This window comes from Dicentrarchus labrax, unplaced genomic scaffold (genome assembly GCF_905237075.1).
Source record: "Dicentrarchus labrax unplaced genomic scaffold, dlabrax2021, whole genome shotgun sequence".
Taxonomy (NCBI): domain Eukaryota; kingdom Metazoa; phylum Chordata; class Actinopteri; family Moronidae; genus Dicentrarchus; species Dicentrarchus labrax.
In genome coordinates, this window is record NW_026136719.1 from 19,782,958 (window position 1) to 19,806,564 (window position 23,607).

General features: G+C 39.6%; 1 protein-coding gene across 9 annotated transcripts; it reads right to left on the reverse strand.

Annotated features, from left to right (window-relative positions):
• Nucleotides 1-496: 496 nt before the first annotated feature.
• On the reverse strand, nt 497-19,428 carry ppfibp2a (PPFIA binding protein 2a). Of its 9 annotated transcripts, XM_051380450.1 has the most exons (23): nt 19,302-19,428; nt 18,088-18,335; nt 15,026-15,112; nt 13,878-13,991; nt 11,980-12,111; nt 9,896-10,192; nt 9,472-9,564; nt 8,059-8,170; nt 7,150-7,211; nt 6,404-6,482; nt 6,117-6,241; nt 5,926-6,002; nt 5,787-5,847; nt 5,416-5,554; nt 4,371-4,512; nt 3,518-3,646; nt 3,112-3,262; nt 2,788-2,899; nt 2,418-2,506; nt 2,137-2,259; nt 1,601-1,726; nt 1,307-1,495; nt 497-1,214 (listed from the first exon to the last, which is right to left on the reverse strand). In XM_051380450.1, exons 1-23 carry the CDS (start codon nt 19,363-19,365, stop codon nt 993-995), a joined length of 2,973 nt encoding a protein of 990 aa, XP_051236410.1. In that variant the 5' UTR covers nt 19,366-19,428; the 3' UTR covers nt 497-992. The 9 variants fall into 9 exon arrangements, with proteins under 9 accessions (XP_051236410.1, XP_051236411.1, XP_051236414.1 ...); XM_051380451.1 differs by lacking the exon at nt 15,026-15,112 and having other exon boundaries at nt 19,302-19,427; XM_051380454.1 differs by lacking the exon at nt 9,896-10,192 and having other exon boundaries at nt 19,302-19,424.
• Nucleotides 19,429-23,607: the final 4,179 nt, after the last annotated feature.

Here is a 23,607-nt window from a genome sequence, read left to right on the forward strand (position 1 = left end):
GGCACAGATCAAAAAAGTACAACAACAGTGGAGTGTCAAGTGTCCTTGCATATATAATTTTTTGACCAGTAGTGGGCAGTCTTGGATCAACTGCCCATTCAAGAAAAGATCCATCTTACGGAAGTGATGTCACCCTAAAACATTAAACACAAAACTATCTCTCTGACTATAATCAAATACGCTGCAACTATGCTAATAATCAAGACAACACTTAAACTTAAAAACTACATCTGTTTCATACTGACATAAGTGCTGTGTGCTATAATTTAGCTCAAATTTAAGCTGCTCAGAGACAATAGTAAGCATTTAGGCACCAGAAGGCAGCAAAAATGTTTGCTTTGATGAAAACTAAAAACAAGATTTTTTACCTTATGTTTATTATATTATTGCATATTCACAATGATCTTATGAAACAAGGCAAACAAACATTTGGGTAGGAGAATCTTAAAGTATAACAACACACCTCATTTGAAGGTGCAGAAGAGTAAGTGTACCATTAGGAATCAAAATTATTTATTTTTAGATTTTGTCAGTCATACAGGACATGAATGAGAAACATTCTTAAAGTAACTCGTGTGAATTATTATTCTGTACAGTCAATCCAGATATATAAAGGTAAAGGTAATTAATATTCTAACTAAAGTTGAGATACAAAATGGTCGGTAAAATGCATTGTTGTAAAGCAAGAGTGTAAGCTTTGGAAACCAACTGTATAAGGAATGCAGAGAGCAGCTTTCATAAAACAATTCACACAATGTCACCATTCATCAGAATTTTAGATGAACTTTGTTGAAGCAACATTGAATAAAAATACATTAACAACAATTAACATCACCTGCTAAACACAGCATCTTTGCAGCCCATCCAGCAAATCATCACATGGATTCATCTTAGGTATATTTCTGCATTAGGATTTCCACTGATTCACAAAGTCAGTGAGTGAGACGGGAGTGTAGTGGATAGGGTGGAATTTCCTACTGTTTTTTTTTTAATTAAGGTTTTGGGCCATTAGCCTGAGCTTTTATCCCCATCGGCTCCCGCCTCTCAGGTTGTCTGTCCAAGTTGGGGCTGAGGCCCCTGAGTGCTGCAGAGGGCAAGCGAGAAACCCCATTCACCGTCAGTGTTCCACTGTCTATTGGGCAGATATAGTCTGCAGATTCATCTGGTTTCCTCTTTCTGAGGTGACTGAATTGGGTGAATCCCAGCTTCTTTGGCTGAAAACACAGACAAGTCCAACCCATTAACAAATCATTTTGATTTTATGCTGCAACAACCACAGGAAATTTAGATTAGATTGGGCTCTCACCTTTACTTTAGCTGTGGTAGTGAGTGGCACATGGCCTGTGGCATTGCCATACTCTCGCTTCTCCTGTGTGGCCTGAGTCCCCACCAGGGCAGAGAAGGCGGTGGCGAGGTGGCGGCGGAGCAAAGTCTTCTGTGGAGGAATATTTAACAGCAGGGCCAAAGTCTCTGAGCTGAAGCGAGGCTCCAGGATCTGTGGAAGAGCATATTGACAGCAGATGGCATGTAATTCAAGCAAGTGCTGCCAGTATGACTTGAAAAACGTGCAGAAAAACTCTTACAGTACGCAATCACTTACAATCAGCCCACCGTGAACACCACTGCCCCGTAGATTAGGAGCATACTCAGCTAGATCCACTGCTCTTAGCCACTCCATCACGCGATGGTTAGACCACTGAACCACCTCTGAGGGAGAGGGTTGTCTCTGAAGAAGTTAAAAATAATAACATGAATTGCCCTTATATCTCCTTCCATCTCACTCATAACTGTTTGCTGCTTCTTCTAAATACATTAGAAGTGGGCAGAATGAGGCTTAAACAGCACCAGGAAGCAGTTGCATGAAAGGAAAAATGCTCTTTGTTTGAAAGCATTTAACGCCTGTCTGTTGCCATCTTGTGGGCAACCGATGTGATGACATCTGTTACCATTTTAGAGCAGTATCTCAGTCAAACACTCATAAAAAGTACTTGTGCTTGAATGCCTGTAATGTGTTACACTCTTTCAGGTCTGAGTGTTAACATTTCGAAATTAAAACACAAAATGTAGCAAAACATTAAACTGCTACATACAACTCACAATTTCAACTTCCACATACACCTTGCCATCTTGGCTTACCTCTTCTCCTGGCCTACGCCGAAGACAGTTGGGGTTGAACTTATTGGCATGAAGGACATGGATGGCACATTTAATACTGAGATGGTGAAGCTGGCTGGTGACCTTTAGAGTCAAGAGGTCATTCTGAGTGAACAACAAAAGCACATCAGTGAACTTTGTGAAAAGCATACAGATTCATACCATTGTTTCATTTTATGTACATGAAATAAAATTTAAATAAATGTATTTGCAGGCCTCCAATTCAATAGAACATGTTACAGTACATTCAGCATACATCTTACCACTGTGAGGTATTGTATCATTCGACCATCTACTCGTGCTTCATGGAACTGGTCTTTATATTGAGGCAAACCAATATCATCCAACCAGCCTAAAGGGGTAGAAATCAGACATTTATTAATTTCACCCTCAAACCTTTAATGCTGATACACGTATCATCAGTAAAAACATGTTCACTGTAACTGCTCAGTTATGATACAGTTCCTTGTTTTGAATGCTGACCTGTATTTGCATTCTATTCAAATATATTTACATCTCACATTACAATTCTTTGTTTGGGATGAAAAGTCCCACTCCTTATTTGTAGATGTGATTCAAATGAGAACATTCAGCATGTGAAGTTGAAAATATTCCATATAGAACGAGTCTTACGGGTGACCCAGATGTAGTCCAGCTCTGATGATTTCTCTATAACTTTAGTGGTGAATGCATTCAGAGCGAGCTGCAGCTTCTTCCTGTGCAGTGGATTCTTCATACCCATCTCCTGAGGTCAGAAAGGACTGTTTGTCAAAGTGAAACTAAAAACTATGGGTATCATATCATATATTAACATCATGCAATTTAATTTTCCCTGATAAACCCCTTTACATTTCCATTTCTCTCAGATCTAACACTGAAATACAAATTTATAAATGAATCACTGAATTGTTTTGTTCAGTTTAAAATGTCATTAGCTGTCCTGTTTTATTCCCTGACCTTCTCAAAATCCTGAGGTGTGGCAGACAGCAGTGTCTGTCCATTTTCGACCCACTGTCTGGTGAGATTGACATACTGGCCCAGTCCATAGTCCTCTAGCCAGCCACACACCTGCCCCTTGGTCCACTGGCTGAATGGAATATTCAAATCACTGAAATATAAAAGCACAAATCAGATAATTAATGTATTGATTTATTGCAAGTATTCAAAATGGTCATCTTAATACATAAATCACACTATGCATTTACACAAAGCTTAGAGCCTCTAGAGTGTTTAGGAAATGGTGGAGGTGGAGATGAGGCAGGAGAACCAATCTACATTATATTAAAGCAGTCATTCATATGCAGTACTCCATCCTGTAGGAGTACTGGACTACAAGGTTAGGTAAAGGCACACTGAGCTTTACCGTGCAGAGTCATAAGATTCAGGAGTCCGGGTCAGTCTGGGTCCTGCTGTCGCACGCAGTCCCCCTCTTCTAAACTGACCGGCATCTGGATCTGCTGCCTGGAGCCCTCCAGACTGGGTTCTTCGAAGTCTGTATGGATGAGGGTAAACTCTCTGGATGAACACGCTGGAAACTACTTTCATTCTCAAAGTAATATAATAATAGATTTGTCACAATATATTATACAATATATTTACTTTATTGTTGCTAAAAGTAAATGAATACAATAGGCTATAATAGATTAATAATAAGATAAAAGAAGATAAAAGTTATAATATCAAATACTTAAAATTACTGTTGTCTTTCAATACTGAAAGTATATTATATATTAATGATATTATATAAAAAACTATATTAATTATTTACTTGTAAATGTTGTGGCAGGGCAACTGCAGAAGCAGAAGGAGTATTTAATATAGGCATACATTTTCTTTGCATCACATAAACATGTTATTGATACACAATATATTTAATATAAACCATATCTTATTACGACTTCCAGTACATATTTATACATTTTCTAATAAAAAAATCTGAATCAACCACCACACACTGGAATTACTTTACTGTGGTTTATTTAAGAGCGAACAGCGCATCTCACTTGCAGCTTCCTTAGGTTTGTTGAGCAAACAGTAAAGTCATTCCAGTTTGCGGTGGTTGATTTAAATTTTTCCTATGGTCCTGCGACCTACCAGCACCTGACTGTTGGCAGTTCATGGGGAGTTTTGTTTATAAGTTACATATATTTTAATGTTACCCTTTTTTCTATGTTGGTGTGTATTGATGATGTATCGATGTGTTTTCACACACTCACTTTCCCCAGAGTCTCTTGAAGCTCCTGTTATTCTTCATGTACTCTGGTGAGCCCACAGCTCGCTGGCCAGGCTGTGTATTTACTTCAGAATAAAGCGGGGAATTATCGCTCGAAGTGCTGTCATCAACTTTCTCCAACTTTTCTTTAAGAGGTTACAAAAAACACAGTAAGTGTAATAATACTTAAGTACAAATATGGTTCAAATTGTATTTATATAATGTAGAGGGCTACTTACATTTTACAGATGCATTCGATTAGTTTAAAATGGCAGTATACTTATAATAGAGATAATTAGAGCAGACATAGCCTCAATGTAATCTTGCCAAATAAAAAGGCATTTCAATTACGGCATTTTTAAAAAGATTAGATTGTCTGAAATTTCCTGTAGTTGAATCATTGTTAAAGACCAAATTTTGACGATGACTGAGTAGAAACAGTAAAAACTTTTTTTCCTCCTTTCATACCAAACAGAACATTAAGAGCTAAGTGGGGCACGTGTGGTTGTGAGCTTTTTCACAGTGCTCCATTCAGGAGAGAGAACACAGGTTACAGACCACTGATTTTAGCAAATAATCATCACTTAATGTCCCATGAACAGGAAGCAGTTTAAGGTAAATTTTACAAGGTGTGATCTTTATTATATAGGCTGCAGTCAGTTACCGCTCTACAGCAGAACACTGCCGAGAGAAATCAGGGTGGGGCTCAAGTTAAAACTGGTTAGTGAAGCTGAGGAAGGGTGGAGCTGGGATGAATGTGGTCAATCAGAGCAAGAGAGGGTGTGTTTGGTAAGAAAGTCTATCCCATGATCCATCTGTTCTGTCAGGAGCCTCTGCAATTATAGCTGTGATCAAAGGTACAGTGGTCGTCTGGTCAAAGGAGAGTGGTTCGCTCCAAATATGAATACTGCTTTTACTTATGGGAATGACTGGCCTCATGGCTATTTCACAGAAAAAGGAGGTCTGATCCTATACCAGGGATTATTCCTGCAAACTATCCATCATGTCACAAATAACATCCTGTGTAGAGTTAATATGCCTGGATTTACTTTGGCTGGAGTCTCCATCTTCGCTCCCATGTGGAGACCTTTCACTCTGGATTTCACTGCTGCTGTCTCCGATCCCATTCTGCTCTGACAGAGAGGAATTCACAGGCAGTGTCTGACTTCTGGTGTCACCCAGACCACTCTGGATAAACCACACACAGATACAAATATAAAAGAAATCATGCACTTTAAATATACCTCATGTACAAAACACTGCAATGTTCATGCAATTCTGAGTTATCTTATGCATCAATCATGTAAGAAACAGTACAGTAGCTTGTATAACAATTCAAGAATGGAAGCATTCAGGAGTGAGTATACGCATAAATGTCTAATTCTTAGCATATTTGATTTGTATGATGATCCCAAAATACCTTTTGTAAAGGTCCATTTGTTAGGTCATTCATGCTACTTGATAAAGTCTGTGGTTCTGTTCTGAGAAGATAAAAGCACAGTCATCTTAGTTAATTCCAACTATGAGATACTGGAGTTGAGAAAAAGTTGCTTCACTACCTGGAATCGCTGTCTTTCTGGACTGACGAAAGAGATGTTTGCTGGGAGGAAGAACTGTTTGTGGAAACATGTGATACCTGTGATGGGCAAAAAAAATACATTTAGAGAAACTAAAATGATAGTCAAAATTATGTTCATGCAAACAAAAAACTTGAACCAGTATGAGACCGGCTGAAATAGTTTGTACCCACTTCAGACTTGACATCCTCTGATTTTGCACTGGCAGAGTCAGTGTTCTTCATCAGTCCGTGCTCTTCTTCCTCGCTGCTACTTGACTGAGTCCTGCCATTTGACAATGAACGAACAGCAGGTGGAGCTAAAGCAACAAAGAGAAAAAAGATCTGTTCCTAGACTCAAGCAGTGGCATGCATTTCTGTTAAGGAAGGAAATGCTGTGGCTTTCATTATGCTCAAACGTTGATGATAACATAAAATAAATGTTGCGAGGGAAGGATTAGTGGAGTGTATAAGCTCATTACCTTGTCTTGCGCTGTGACTGACCTCTCTGAATTGCCTGCACTGATTCAGGAGCAGAGTGAGCTCTTCAATACGTCGGTCCTGTTCAAGGCCAACAAAACCCAATTAAGATGTTTATCTAAGGTTAGGAAACACACATATGGACTATGCTTCACTATGTTATTGACCGATATGCCACACAAAAGTCTCTCTCTTCTACCATATGGCCTTTACATCAAAGGAGTGGATAAGGAGGGGATTGACACAGGCCTGGATGGAAATCTTAGTTGTGGTAACCAGCTGCGTGGAGTGTGTGTTTTTTGAAGTGGTGCCCATGCCTGGTTTTGCCATGGTTCTCTTAATGCAGCTCACTCCAAAATTAGGCTTGGCAGGTCGAGGCCTACTTAAGTGTGGCTTTGCCTGAAATGGCTCGCCTTGGGTGTGTGTACGTGTGTGTCTTCACTAGTGTGCCACATGTAGGCCCGTGTCTGTAAGTCTTTAAAGTCCAAGATTCTCGGGGAGGGAGGAGAATACAAAAGCCCCTCTGTACTATAAATGGTCGGAGGGCAGCGCCTCTGAGAAATGACAACATCTAAAAACAGTTTCCTTCTAACCTTTTAAACAGCAGTGATGATAGCACTTTTATATACAAGCCAGTAAGGCACACTTTATTGTAGTACACTGATGACAACACACACGCAGCTCTATACTGTATAATCACAGACAGATGTGCTGACCAGAAAGAGATTCCAGATCACCGGTAACTTACCTTTTCATCATTGGCAGCTACCAGTGATTTCATACCACTCCTAAGCTTCTGCAGTTCCTGATCTACAAAGAGAAACCCCACACTGATTATTAATATCGATAGGCAGCTGCTCATGTCATATAAATTAGTGTTTTAAACAGACACATAGTGGCATGTGGTTATTTACAAAGAAAGGAAATGAAAAAAGACATGCTAATATAACATCCCGCACTTTCGTGTCATGTAAACTATGTATTCTGAGATTCAGCCAAGCCTTTTTTTATCCTCCAATCATAGCTTTAGCCATGTCAGCTTTTACATATATGGGCCCACAGTCAATAGACTTTGTAACAACTGCAGGCATACAGGCAGCAATGCTGGAGAGTGACAGTGCCTATACTAAGCAAGGGTCTATCTATTAAGAACAAACAAGACATTATACTTTCAGGAATCCAAATAAATTACAAAGATTGAAGCCAAAAGGAAGAGAGATAGAGCATCATGTAATTTTGGAAACCTGTTGGTGATTGTCAGTGCTGCTGCTCAGAGCAGAAGGAAACAAAACATAATAAAATAAAGAGACTGGAGTCTGGAGAGAGGAAACAAATGAAAGATCAAAAGTAGACATGGCCTGTGGGTTTAAAATGATTTTGATTATGTACCATTCAGGCTTACATTTGGTGTTTAGCCTCTTCCTGTACATCTCCTCTGAGAGAGAGAGAGACAGAGACCCATGATGCGACAGTGTATTAAGGGCCAATACAGACTTTTCCCACAGCTGTTGGAAGTTGCAAGTCAATGAATGCAAAAAAACATTAGTCATTAACTCAGTCATTAACTGTGTCACCTATCAGGCTGGGTAACCCTGTCAGAGAGAGAGTCTGCTGTTGGCAGGCTGGTCGACGGCTTGAAGCTGGGTGCTTTGCTTACCTCTCTCTGAGCTCTCAGGGGATAGAGAGGGTCTGGCCAGCAGCTGAGTGTGCAAGCTCTCGATCTCAGCATTCTTACTGAGCAGAAGCTGCTGTAGACTGCTGATCTCTGCCTGTGGGTGCCACACAGTGAGGGATCTTAGTGGAAAGGACATGCAGTTATGCACAAATGTACTGTATGTGCCAAAAATATTTCTGTTTAAACATGCACAGCTAAAAGCACCTTTACATTAACAGAAACAAGACATGTGCAGGCATCTTAATTCAAAGCACTAGCGCGTGTCCTCACTTGAAACCAAAATGTTGTAAGATATTGATGCTTTTTTTCCACCACTATCTATATACAAAACACCCACAACAAAGCACACAAATGTTTCTTCTTTGAATTTTAGAGAACCAAGTTTGGAGTCTGGAGTTTATAGTTTGTTTTGAAGTAAGTCACAGAGTATAAGGAAAAAAACAGATGGCAATAAAGTTCAGGCTGATCTATTTGCCACGGTGTCTGTCTGTATGTTGTGTATAAGAAAGTGGAAGGTGGAAAATAATTTTTTTGTCTCATATACCACATCATACCCCCCGTTTAAAAGGGAGAGTAAGATACAAACGCTCACACATAAAAGCATTCTCTATTACTCAGTATCTGCTATATCAACATCTGCAGTCAATTATTGTAGTGTGTATTAAGATTTCCTGGTTTGATTAAAAAATATTTGTCTAACAATATGCTACCAGTAACCAGATCTAAACTAAGAATAATAAGATATTTCCTGCCAAATTAGTAGTATTTGTTCATCTTGTAATTCTGGGTAAACATCCAGTTGATGGAGAGCTGCCAGTAGGATATTTGGTGCTTTTAAATCAACATATTAAACCTTTTTTCCCTGTATAATTCTGATGTCAATCATGTTGTGACTGTCGGTTGGCCAGACAGCACTTACAGGAGTTGCATGGGATTAAAAGTGAAGTAGGAGATCTGTCTTTTAAAATCAAACTACAGCACAGTGAGATATGTTTAATACACAGGCAGCTGTTGTACCTGAAGGGAAAGACAGCAAGAAAAATTGAGAGAGATAATGAAATAATGAGACAGATAATCCAATCTCTGAGAAGTTAATGCGGTGGGATCAGGCCAAAGTATACAAGGAGACAAGACATTAAATAACGACTAAGCCATCATTAAACCTATTTCTACAGTACTTTAAAATAGAAGGTAAAATAGTTCTCAGACTTCTTAAGAAAACATAGGTGTCCGTGAATGAGAGAGTGTGTGCAAGACAGAATGACTCACTTAACTGGCTGGAACATCGGATTGGACAGCATTTAGGAAAGTTGGATGGACAGTTAGCAGTGGAATTTGGGCACTGATGGTGTATTGCAAACTCTAGACACCATGAAATTAAGAACTTTCTTTTACCTTTGTTGCTTTGAGTTTCTTCTCGTACTGTAACTTCTGATCCTCCAGGTGCTCCACTTTGTCCTTAAGAATCCTGAGCTCCTTAATTAATCCCTAAAACAGAACGCATGAGAACATTTAGCTGGTTTAAATATTCCAATGATGTTAGTAAATCTGCACATAACTCTTTCATAACACGCAACATTAAATGACATGAAATGCACCTTTTAGTGCTGTCACACACTGATGCATAACAGATCAATGCAATTAGTTTTGCTGTTTTTCCAAACAAACTGAACGAGTTGCACATGGACAGTGAACACTGCTAAGGATATTGGGCGGGTGCTTGTTTCATTTGCATCTGAATTTAAAGATTACACACACTAAAGTGAGACAATCCATGCTGAACACAACATTAGAAGTCATGCTGGCAGGCTGTGCCTACACTTTCTCCTCCACAATGGTATTGCCGTTCTGCATCTGAGCTACCCTCTTCCAGGCTGTGTGTGTTCCCATCAGGCCCATCTGGAGCCTCTTCTAGTTTGTGCGTCACCCTTGAGGTTCTGTCAGAGGATGGCCCAGGTTTTGAGCCCGGGCCCTCAGTGGACTCAGTAGGGCACGCCACTGGAGAGCTGCTGTCAGCCGGGATCTCCAAGGCCTTTTTCTCCTGGATCTTGCTATTGATCTCCTTCTGAAACCTACACATCTGCTCCTGCAGCTCACTAATGAAATTCACTACAGTCTGTCAGATGCAGTGGGGGAGAAAGAAATGAGAGAAATGTTTAGAAAGAGAAGAGGATATACTATACAATACGGTATATCTGTGTTTGTGTATGAATACATTGTTGAAGAAGTGATCTTTTAAAACAGCTTTTCCTTCTACCTCATGTATGTGGTCTTGAGTCTGCATACATAAATATGATAGTGAACATATATTAGAAACACAAATCATTGTCCGGTCTCCATATACAGACAGACTGGGCCAATCAGTCTCATCTGGTGAAGACATATTTTTTTGCATTTGTTCATAAACCTGAACTTCCCTCTTGCTTTGGCCATAAGTGTATAAACATTACTGTGCCATTTTCCTAAATTAATGTACATCTAATTTCATAAATTGATAAATTCAAAGAGGGGTGATTGGGTTTGCCATCTTTTAGAGGTGATCCGTGCCCATGTTCCTTCAGAAAGAGTATAAACAGCAGGCGAGCTATGCTCGGACTGTGGACAGAGGAAGTGTCACTTGGGGTCCAGTACAGCGGATATGACAGATGATATTGAGTGCCTCCATGGCTAAATTTAACTATGGCTTTACTGGCTCCACAGCAAGGAGGCTTCCACGTGTGTGTGTGTGTGTGTGTGTGTGTGTGTGTGTGTGTGTGTGTGTTTGTGTGTGTGTGTGTGTGTGTGTGTGTGTGTGTGTGTGTGTGTGTGATTGTGCAAACATGCATCTGTGTGGACATGTTTGTGTAGTAGAGGCAGCACGTGGGAGGCCAGTAAAGTGTTCAAAGCAGATTTTTTTCTGTTTTTCTTAAGTCCAAGCAGCTGTTGTAGGGAAAGTTGGGTTTGTGCACATGATGAAAGCAGGATTAAGAAGTGCTGAAACACTGCTGTCTATTAAAACACACCTACAGTATGCCATTTCTTTATAAGTAATTTATTCATATTTTCATTTTGTTTGTAGTTGTCAAATGTTTTTGGGAACATGCCTCCAGTTAGGAAGAGGGTCCTTTTTCCAGAATGGCCAAGTCAACCTTTATCCACCACCACAAACTAAATTCTCTGGGCTGAAGCCTACACACACTCATATTTGGCCCGTCATCCATCATGCCAGCTCCGCTATGCCTGAACTCTTTTAACCTGAGGACACAAAGGCTCTTTGACCAGCAGTGTTTTGACAGTAACTACATATATTACAGTATCCTGTCTGGTAGTAGCGCTGCTTTCCCTGCTTCCCCTGCTTCCCCTTCTCCAACTCATATGTGCCACTGAATGCCCAGGATGTCTGCTGGTAACCTAACACATCGGTCTTAAGCAAATACATGATTCAGTTTAAACTGACAAAATATTTAAACCCCTTGGAGACTTTTTTCCTGTACACTTTGCCCAGGAACAACAAAGCCAGGGTTTGGGTAAATGTTCCCTTCCATCTGTCCAGAAAGTGTTTATGGTCTTCCATAAAATCAGCAGCTGAATTTAAGGTTAGATCCATCAGAACACAAGGCAGATTTTTTATTTTAACTAAACTAATTCCCACTTGCAAACATATCAAAAATATTAAATTGAATTGCAAAACTAGTCAAGATGGACATTTTTGATAGCTAACACTTGAGAAACTATGGTACTTACTAATGAAAAGCAAGTAAATAAAGTCTAAGTAGTGATATGCCACAACAAGGCAACCTTGTTTTCATGGAGCTTTAAATAAGTTCTGACAAACAACAAAACCATATCTACTGCCCATACTGTACTGTACATAAAAAAATAAAACCTTGCTGATCACAAGGGATAGGCATGTTACTGCCCTACCTCTGCTTTGTGCTGCCTTTCAGCCCCTTGGCCCTGTTTTCCCTCCATGTCTGCAAGCTTTATTTTCAGGTAGGACACCTCCCCCATAAGACTCAGCTTCTGGTTCTCCAGTGACGTCCTATGCAGGAGCTCCTGTCATCAACAACATAGAATAAGAGCATGAAGCAACACATACAGATACAATGGTACATTAATAAACTATCCCTTCTATGACACACAATGCTCAGTACTTACTGAACAAAGGCAACATTAAGTATGAGGCAGAGCACGCTTCTAGTTCCGTAATGACAGTCCCCTCAGACAAACCCACTGGTTTCAGACGCTGTTTCAGGGGCTAAATATACACAACCCATGACCACTATTTATAATGCCTATTTCACAGCTCTCTCAAAGCACACAGCAAGGGGGGGGAGAGAGAGAGAGAGTGACAGAGTGAGAGGTGCCAAAAGCATTTAAAACATTCATAGAAAGAACATCAAAATAACTTTGACAGGTGCATTTTCCTGTCAGTGTGAACTGCAGCCAATCAGCCCGGTGCTGAGGGAGACTATGGGTCTGCTATACAGTTCTGTGACTTTCTATCCTGAATGACTGTCAGTCCTGAGAGCTAAGCCAGGCAATGCAGGCAGATGTATTATTAATTTGGTTGATCTCAAGCAGGTGCTAAATCACTTAAAGTCCAGAAATGAGCATCTGAGGCAGGCAAATAGTACATATGGATACATCCATTTAAAACGCTGGCTTAGGAAAATATCTGGGCTTCTTCTAGAGTGCACATGGAAAATATTAGAGCTTTGTCACCAGGAAGAGATTTACGGCTCAGGTCCAAAGCCTCATAATGACCATGTCTCCAAGAAACCAGCCCTGGCTGCCCTTTGGTACACTGCACACATACAGCGCTGCGCATAGAAGTAGACACTGAGCATTAAGTTCACAAATAGCTGATGGATACGTTCACTCGTGAAATTAGTCTGAATAAGTTGAAACAGTCCACTTTGAATGGAAATTTCACAAAAGCAACACTGTAAGAATGAGATTTTTGCGTAATACCTGGTTCATCTTACTCCAGTGTCTGCCAGCAGCAAAGTAAAAGTAAGTGCATTTCCCGCATGGATGCAATGATTTGAAGCGTCTTGTAGTTTCAGTAGATTAAAGCTTCATACATCCATTCCATTCAGAGTCCTTTGTAATGTTTAGCGGAGTCTCTGTTGTAGATTTGAAGTCAAAAGCAAACAGCTGAAAGTTTCAGACATACAACTCTTAAAGGAGCACCACCCCTATTCTTTCTCCCTCCCATCTCTCCACCTTTTTCAGTAGTTCCTCCCTTTCTCATTTGTCGCTCTTGCCTCTGTTGACCTATCCCTCTCTCTTTCTGTGTGTGTTAGTGTGTGTGTGTGTGTGTGTGTGTGTGTGTGTGTGTGTGTAAGCATGCAGGAACTCACTTCTGGTGGTTACAGGTTGAGGGGTGTGGCTAATGTGCTGTAATCACCTGCCCAGACAGAGCAGGCTGGCCCCGCATAAACCAGAAATACACTCTGAGACACTGTCCTGGAATGAGCTAAATATTTTGGTTGTCAAGGTAATCGGCAGCCAGATACTCTGGAATTTCTGCCCAGGAAGCAGTACTCATCCTAAATTACATTCTACAGCTTATGAGAAAAGATTGGATCTACAGAAGGGTCATTTTTTTTAAGATAGATGGACAATCTGGGACCCTGTCACATCTCATTATAGAGAAGAATAATATTGATATAAAATCCCTGGATGTCTCCTGGTGAAAGTCAGAGTTTCCTGATTTTGGTCCAGCAATGTATCAAGCACTTGGTATTGAGTCCAACGTAAGATTTCTTGGTTTGAGGTTTTGTAGAGTCTGATTTGAGGTCTGTAAAGTCATGTACCTGCTGGAGCATCTCCTCTGTGGAGTCGAGTTTGTGCTGATGCTCCACCAGAGAACTCTGTAGATCGCTGATCTTGGCCCCCTGAGCCTCCACCTGGTCTGTCAGCACACTCACCTGTGTGTATTTGCATACATGGACAGAAATTAAGTAGAGATGAGAATCATATTTCTACACCAAACCATGAAAATAAAACTGTTTCGCCACAATTTTGTTTCACATTTTATCACTTAATTACAGCCTAGGCCTAGCAAAATTCTTTGGGCCTCATTCTCTCCTTTACTATAGAGTTTCTCACAGTGTACATTAATATCAGCTATTTTCACATAATTGCTGTGCTCATTTTTTGTTGAATTTTCTACATCTGTGCCAGATCAAACAGTGCAAATATTTCCTTTGAGAAGAAATGAATGATCCTTTGTGCCTCAGTAGGTGCTTGCAACACTTCAGTGGCTCCAGCAATGTCAGCAAAACGCAGGACAACTAAACCTTCAGAGAAAAACTATTAAGACCACATAATAGCTAATCACATGCTAAAAGGCAGGTCCAACCAGCCAACTGGAGCGGATTTTCCAAAGGAATGTTTTATGTGCAGTCTGAAGAAAACAAACAGGGCACCTGCTCTCATACACACCTACACGCTAAAGCACATGGTGCTGCTAGCCTCAACCTGTCTGAGATAAGCACTTGTTCAGCAGCACTCCTGATGAACACACACATATACACAGACAAACACATCACACAAAACAGGACATTCTAGTGTTGTGACAGCACCAAACCCAGCTTTATAAGTGTTGCTTGATCTATGCAGTGAAACGAAATACAGCAATTACGCAACATTTACAACACAATGCTCTGATCTACCTTTGCCCTTGCTCCTACCTTTCCTCATCCCTCTCCTCTAACACTGTTACGTGATATGGGCACTTTGTAGAATCAGCTCCTGCTAACAGCGTGGTGTCATATGTCCTCTTATATTTGAGCAGGCTCATATCCAATAGGATTGATTATTCTTATATAAATGGATGTCCAGGGATCATTTAGGGTAAATCCACTGCAACAACCTTTTTAAAGGTCATTTACATTTTATACAAAAAGAAACAGCGAAACAGAGATAATATTGTTTTGTATTTAGGAGTGACTAATCTCACCTGTAGAATTAGTGACTCTTTGTCTCCCTCCAGACGGGATAACCGCTCCTGGTAGGACTCACTGTTGCCGGATGAATGGAGGTTTACCTTCCGAATAAAGGTCAGCTATTAAGTTCAGTAGGTACACTGTTAATACAAAACAGTTGCCCAATGGGTCAAATTTGGTTTTCCGTAATGAGGTTGCAGCCTAAGACACTTACACACAGATCCACGTAGCCACACACACAAGGTCTCAAACTTCCCACTGTGTCAGTGGGACGTGCGTGGAGAAGTCTGCAAGAGGTTTACAAGTCCTAATCCAGCATTAAAAGTTGTGTACAACATTTTATACTGGTTGATTAGTGGAAAGAAATGTTGGGTGAAGGCTGAGTTCTGGGCTGCTTGTGTAGTCAGAGATATTTCAGAGGGAAGTAAAGTGCAACCAAATGAGCTCAAATTTCTCAAAAATCCAGGCTTTTAACCACAATCATGGAAACATTATGTAGCCCAGTGTCCATCATCCTCAGCCTGCCAGCTCAAACGGTTTGCAATAATTTTTAAATGCCATTAAGCCTTTAATATACTCTGGATTCATGTGTTTTAGCAGTGTAATATACTGTAAGTGTTATTACAGTTACTCTTTTACTTAACTTTTTGTGATTATTAGCGTTTGTTTCCCACACAGTCCCTCCTCTAGTCCCTTTGATATGTTTCTTAGTTCTCAATAATAGACCCTGGCTTACTTTAAATTGTTAGCAGCTCCCTTAGTTCTTACTGTGTGCTTTTTCAGCCAATTAAAACAACCTTGGACTCTAACGTGAATAATCTCCCGTGAGGTTTATGTCTAATGAGCAGCACTGAAACTGTTCTTCAAGAGTTACTATGAGTGACCATAATAATATATACGTTGTAATTCAATCCCAAACAATAGTCCAGACTTTCTATGTGAAACTGCACAGTTGTAATTGTTGTTGACACCGTCAGAGAAGTGTTTTTTGAGGCTTTAGTTTTTTATGTGGTTGACCTGAGATGAAGGAGAAGAAATTGCTGGGCTATTGTACTGCACAGCATTAGATGAGTGTTTTAATTTCTCTTATCATTCAGTGTGTTTTCATATATTCATATATGTGATTCTTGTAAAGCACCTTGTGTATTTTAGTCATAGTTACTTAGATACTTACCAAAGATAGTGTATCTCCAAACAATATCATAAAGATCAGTCATATCTCTGTCATAGTCTAGTGTGTATAGTATTTATATTATCAAGTAATAGCTGACTTGTCCCCTATACATTCTGAAGCTGCGGAAATTGTACTTAATAATGACTGACAAGTATGTCTATCATTCAGTAAGAATTATAACCCTTTTGAGGCAGTTAGGACTAATGACCTCCTCATGGTAGCAAGATGGTATGCGTTGTCCAAAGACTCCCTATAGGTAAGTGGCAGGAAATGATCTCAGCTGACATGCATATCCATTTATCTTTCTACTCTCACACTTTCACCTTATGGCCAGTTTTGCAGACTTGTCTAGTGTCACCTCAACAGGGATCCATTCGAATATATTTTAGCTGTTGTGTCATAATATTTCATTACAGCTTTAATGAAAAGCCTACCATAAACTTTTCCAGTCCACGAGGAGATTGTATATAAGAGTGCACGTGTTGCATATTCTGCAGCACAGCACAACTCACAAACAAAACATGTCCTCCTCCCAAATTATGTACCGTGCCAACCATAATTATGTTGTTAAAGCAACAACAGTGCAAGAGCAAAATAAACACAATCCTTTGCAATGCTTCTGCAGTATGAAGGTATGAAGAGCAGACATGCAAGTGAAGAATGTCTTACCTTCCTAAGCCAGGCAAAATGTTTGTAGAAATCAATATCATACTCCATTCTGCAGGCCCATTGTACAGTACAGCAGGTCCTGGCTCTTAATGTTAGATACTAACAGAATTTAGCCAGTGCTATAAAGCATCAAGAGGAATGAACGGATAACAAAATCCACAGCAAGACAAAGCAGGGCTCTAGCTGTTCTGCACTCTTGAGCTCCCTGAATCCAACTCTCCTCCTTTTACAGACCCTCCATATTGTAATTGTAGAGAGAGCAGAGAGGACCTTAGTCCATGTGGTTTGGAGTCTGGGCAGCCTGAGACTTTTAGAGCCGAGCCGAAAAACTCAAACTATGCCAGCTGGCTATACTCCCTTTCTTTCTTCTCTTTACTTTTTTCTACCTCTTTCTAACTCCCCCTTTTTCTTTCTCCTGCTTCCTCTCTGAAGCACACTCAAAGTGCTCACTATTTACCACATCTCTGCATTTCTGCTGCACCTTATGATCTTTTACTGTCCTCTCTTTCTCCTGTCTCCTGTGCCCCTCTCTGTCTGTCTCTAGCCTGCTCTCTTGCTCTGTCTGAAGTACCTCTCGGTCGAGCTAATTTTTGCGGGGCTTCCTAAAGGGGCACAGGGGAGAGGAAACTTTCTGCAGCACATGCTTGTCAGATGTGGTGCAGAGCAACAAGTCAGTAAAGACGACACAGAAAGGGGAGGTGGAGGCAGTGGAGGAGACTGAAAGGGAACGTGAGTGTAAAGTTGACAATAGCAAATTTAAAAAGAGTAGAAGAGGAAAAATAAACAAACAAACAATTGTTTCACAGACGGGAGGACAGGAGTAATGCAGGGGTACAAGAATGGAGGAAATAAGTGGGAATTGGACAATGAAAACAGGGGTGCAACTGCTTGTACTTTAAACAGGAGCTCTGGATCTCATTACCGGTGCAGTTTGCAATAGATCCAGCTTCCAGCTCTCTACTTCTTAGCAGACAGGAAAAAGCCCTCCAGATGTTGATGACCAAGATCAAAGACCACCATATTAAGTGACTAATAAAACCCATGGACTGTAGTAGTAGAATATGGTAGACTGTGCCTTAGCACAACTCTCTAACAGAACCCTTTCTCATATATTGAATATTTCAGATTGGGTCTTGGCTTTGCATACTGGGTGTTATATAATGCTGTTACATTTTGTCTTCCATCCCTGTCTGAGTGTTGAGGGCCTTCAGATGATAGTGACGCAGTACTCACCTCATCTCGCTCCAGCCATTTTAGTATAACGTGTGCCGTATCAGTGGAGACTTGTTTCCTGAGAGATTCCTGTTCTTGCTCACTCCCCTGGCCCTCCAGCACCACCCTGAGAGCCTCAGTCAGCTGAAGAGCATTGAGGGCAGGGTCCACGCTTGGGGGAAGGGTCAACTGTGAGGTACACTCTGAGGATTGGTAATCCTGGCCACCTAACCTCATGAGAGCACTGAACAGCCCTTCGCCCATTTTTCCTAGAGGAAAGAACAACAGGAAATTTGATTACTCCAGCATCCTAATTTGTTGAGCATCAGTACTGAGTGTGCAACAGATGACTGGCAGGCTGCAGTGCCAAAGAATAGTTCTTAAAATGACCTCTTGAGGGCACCATTGCGCTCCCATGTGGCTCGCTGGATGTAAATAGCATCAAATAGCTGTGTACTGAAGACTGTGGGTTTTGAAATCCACAAATTAGAGGTTCAACTTGTAGGTTACTGTAATCATCATGTCTAAGTTGCATAAAGTACTTTTCATATATGCTATCTGAAGTTGAATCAAAGGTACAGTAATGCTGTGAGGACACAATGTGGACAAATTTGTCCCGAAAATAGTTTTGTAATGTAGATTGTGTGTGTTTTCAGTGACAGTGTCTGACTATTAGTTGTTATCTGTAGCATAGTTTGTCATTACAGTGTGCTAATGGTTGGATCGTCACCCCTATTAATAGAACTTTCTCCTCTGACCCCGGTCAAAAACACTAACAGGCTGCTGAAGATGTGACAAACAGCACTGACTCAAATGTATCACCTCTGCTAGAAAATGCAGAAAGGAAGACTCTGGAAAGTTAATTGGAGTTTAGGCAATCATGGTAGAGCAATAATATGCAAAAGTGAAGAGTGAGTGCCTGATTGAGCGAAGAAGGAAAAAGAGACGAGAGATTACAGAAAAGTTCAAAGTACTCATCTAATCAAAAACCTACTTATATTTCAGTCAAACAACTAAAACAAAGTGGTTTCCCCTCCTCAAAAAAGGCTTTACTAACTCTTTTTCTCCTGTTCGTAACTTATCCATCACATTTTTAAAATCCTTACAATGTTTTTTTTTTCTGTACTATAAATGTATGTGAAAATCATGTGGGTATAGTGCCGGTTTTACGCAGGCCTGCCATTACAAACTGGCCAGTCTATTGAAGGTTTGATAATGAAAACAGAAACTCTTACCAGCAATAATGTCATCCATTTGCTCCAAGGCAGCCTCCAACATGTGGCTGGCATTTGACGCCATGGCAACAAATTGTCTTTTGTAGCAGCACTAGCAGATCCTCATCTACTGATATGAAGAAGAGTGTTAGCTGTTGGAATGAGAGAGTGGGAGATCTTCGACAGAAAGACACAGCGTCGCAGGCTACTCCCCTCCCTTGTCACACTTAGATCTTTTTACAGCATAGCTACAACAGCTGTCCTGACATCGGAGTGACTTCCAAGTAAATAACCTCCTGAATGTGGCTTTTGGGTTTAAACTCTCCTCTCATTTTGCGGCCATGGGGCCATACCCATTGTCAGCACTGTTATGCACATGAGGCCAAAGCTCATATTTAGAATAGTTTGTTTCTTTGTTTCTTTAAGTTTGTTTGTATATATGTTCACTCTACACCAACTACATTTGTGAATGAATTCTGACCAGTTAGTGCAAAAAACTAAGTGGAAGAAGCAACAATAACTATATATTTGGCTTAAAACTGTTTTCTGTTGCAGCCACAGAGGTCACATCAGCACATTGGACCATGGTAACCAGATTTTGATTGACAGTGATGACAGAGAAGACGCTTTGTTGTAATAACAAGCAATGCACAATGAAGCTGGAAAAAGCAGCAGCTGACTGAGCAGTTGCACCCATAAGACCTTGGGGTCTAGTAATAGTTCATTCATTGATATTAGAGTCAGGGTTGTGACTTGCATAACATAATTACAATACTAACACACAGCAGTTACTTAGACATTTGGTAAGCTACCATGTTTTATTGCTGCTCTGTTGTAACCAAACAGCATCCGCAAGATAAGCCATGTGAAACAATGAATTAATTGTTAATTATACATCTTAAGGAAAAGCATTCCTTGGGAAAGAGATCACCTGTCACCTGAAGAGAACATTAATCCATGTAGATAAAAGCCAAACAATCTAATTTGTCATTAATATTATTAATTCATATAAAACAAGTTAATCTGCATTTCATTTAACATGTCTATGTTGCTTCAAATGGCCCCCCCGAGTTCAGCAAACTAAGAACTATTGCTTATGCCTGCATGTGATATAAGAAATGAAATGATGTTACACTTAGACTTGTTGTGTTACCTTACTAACCTCTATAGAGAAGCTTTATTTTAGCTTTAAAAGTATACTAATTAGCACAATGGAAGAGATACAGCTCATTCATTTGTTTGTATTATTTTATATTCAATAAAACATGAATCTGTCAATTATTACTTAGCATTGATTCATCCATTCTCTTTGGGAGGATTACTGCACAAATGCCACTAGATTATACCTGATCGACTTTAGATTCTCCTTTAGTCTAATTAAATGATTTACATGACTGATTTTACAAAATAAGCACTTTCTATTTATTACCTTACTTGTTGTTTTAGTACATAAACCGTGCCATGTTATATACAGTATGGCCAACAGGGTGCATCACTAGTCAAGAAAAAAATAACATATCCGCATATATAGAGATCTCTGTCATAAATTAAGATTACTTCTAAATAAATAAACATGCTGCCGAAATAATTAATAATATATGGACTAAACGTATACAGAAAATATGGTACTTTTCCAGCATGTATCTATAAGTAAGATATATATTGACATCTGTTGGTGCAATTAGGGCACATATTTCAAATGGGGGGATGCAAGAACAGAAATGATTTGCAACTTACAGAAAACCAACCGTTGTACATTTTTTTTTATATGGAATACATTTTTTAAGGATCTTTACAGAGAATGTGCATGTGTTTAAATAAAGAGCATATGCTATGAATAATATATTGTGGTTAGTACATTTTTCAAACATATCTATATGTAGCAGTTTATTATTATTATTATACTAATTTAACAATCTATATCACCAGTCATGTCTGCCATGTTTTGGTGCCTGTTGTCCTGTTATTATTCACACTGCAGTGCTACTTAGTCTTTGAATTCCCAGAGTACAGACAGATGTGAGAGGAGGAGGAGGTCAGAGACCTGCCTTGTTGTCTGTAAAGCCGAACAAACCATAGTCACTCTCCTGGTCAAAAGCAAGCACCACCATCAAATTCCTGAGAGAGGACAGTGGAAAAAAAATAACATTGGTCATTATTATACAGTAGACTAGGAAACATATTTGTACCCTGCTGTTGGGATTGAGACAGATATTCCTCATGAACCTGTTCTGAGTACAGAGATTTCAAAATAATGTTTGTTCCAAAGTTTTGAAAAAAGCTTCACAACCTTGCCAAATAATGAAACGCTATTGATGGAGGATGAAAGTATCACTTGGCAAGCTTTGAAGTAAGTCTAATCCTATAATAATAATAATAGAAGACAAAATAAGCGAAAACCTGTCATATTTTACTTTTTTCATTTCCAGCCTTCTACATCTGTAAGAGCCCCCTGATCACATATTTGTATTTGGAGTTATCTCGTGTCATTAATATGGTAATAATATTAAAGATCTACAACATTTTTAGCTATTGTGCTTTGTGCTGTGTGTAAGGTATAAAGACATATAATAGAAAGAATGGAGTGACACAGTTTCAATATAAATGCTTTTATACAAGCACATTTTATTACTCTTTTATGTCCTTTGGCTACTCTTTATGTCAAAACAAAAAAATGAATATTCATTTATGTGATAGTGTGTGCCAGTGAATGCAAGAAAGAGAGACAGTGAGAGAGACACCTAGCTGAGGCAATGTGGTCAGACGTGTTTATTCCAATTTCCAGAAAGGCAAATAACATGCGATGGGTTCTGAAGGTTGTTCCACTTCTTAACAGAACTGTGACTTGATTTCAGGCTTTATGCTTGAATTATCACAGGGTGTGTCATTGTGAATTATTTCACTCCCCCCATACAGACCATTAGCTAAACTGTAATGGCTGTCATTTCTTAGTGTTGTGACAGTAGCATCAATATTTATATGGAATTAAATATTATTAAAAAAAGATTATATAAATTCTCATTATTTAGTCAATTATAAGAATGATAACTTAAATTACAGCATACCTACAGTGCTTTATATGTACTGTGTATTGTGGACACTTAAAAAAACACTGACCTTGGTCTCACCAGTATGTTCACACTAATGTAGTTTCCAGAGAGTGGAGAATCGATCTTCTTGAGGATGAGCTACCAAGCCATGATCAGTTTAGAGACTGCTCCTCACCAAGGGTGATGGGAAATGCACAGCATGAGACACTAGTGCCTTGTTTGTATCCGTCACACTCGCAACACTAACATCGCTGCAAAACACGATAAAAGACTGTTTTTTCTGGGGATGAGATCAAGACATTTTCTCTCAGACTCTCCTCTATCTTTTTGTTCTTCATTCTATTTCTGTTGCCTTGTTTCTTCTTTGTTTCTCTAAGTTAATTACTCAGCAACAATGCAATTGTTGCAATTGATGATTTTCTAATTGAAGTCTCCATGTATTGAAAACCTGGGTACAGAAAATATATGTGGAATTTGAATGTGAATATGTTCCTAACATTGCACCCACACAAACAAAATAGAGATGTCAAAGATGAATAGGAGCCACTAGAAGTCATTTAATTATCTCCTATTATGTATGCGCTTATTTTTTTCCCCTAATCTTTTGATAAAAATCTGTTATGAGATTTTCTCTTACTGTTTTCAGATGTTGCATGGACCTGGTCCACAAGTTTAAATTAGGGGATCCAATAATTGATGACTCTTTCCTGATTTGTTGTGATACTGTGCCTTCCCAGTTTCCTAATAATCAAGGATGACTTCACTGTGTCGCAACCAGTATGGCAAGGAGGATTTAAGATTTGAAGAGAAGTGAATTGAGCCTGTGATCTAGCGGAGGTTTGAGTACTCTCCATTAGTTCATGGACAGTCAACTACAAATAGCTTTACAGACCACATGCAGAGAGACAGCAAACCACGGAGTCAGCAATCCCATATAGTACCATATGTTGTTCTGTTAGTGCTGCAGTGAAATTACTCACTCGTGTTAAAAGTACAGTAAAAAGAAAAACTGAAGGAGACTAAGATGTTATACTACCTTATGATATGTGAATGTATCGACACTGGAATACAAGGCCTAGGGGGCCACGCGTCTGGAGACAACTACCCATTTTCTGCATAACATTACACCCAAGAGAAGATATGGTTCTGTGATTTATGTTTTCTCTTATCTAGTCATTTTAGACTGCTTTTCAGCAAGTCAGCTGCACAAAGAAACAATACAGTCATGGAACAAATTATTAGACCACTCTTGTTTCTTCAGTTTCTTGTTCATTTTA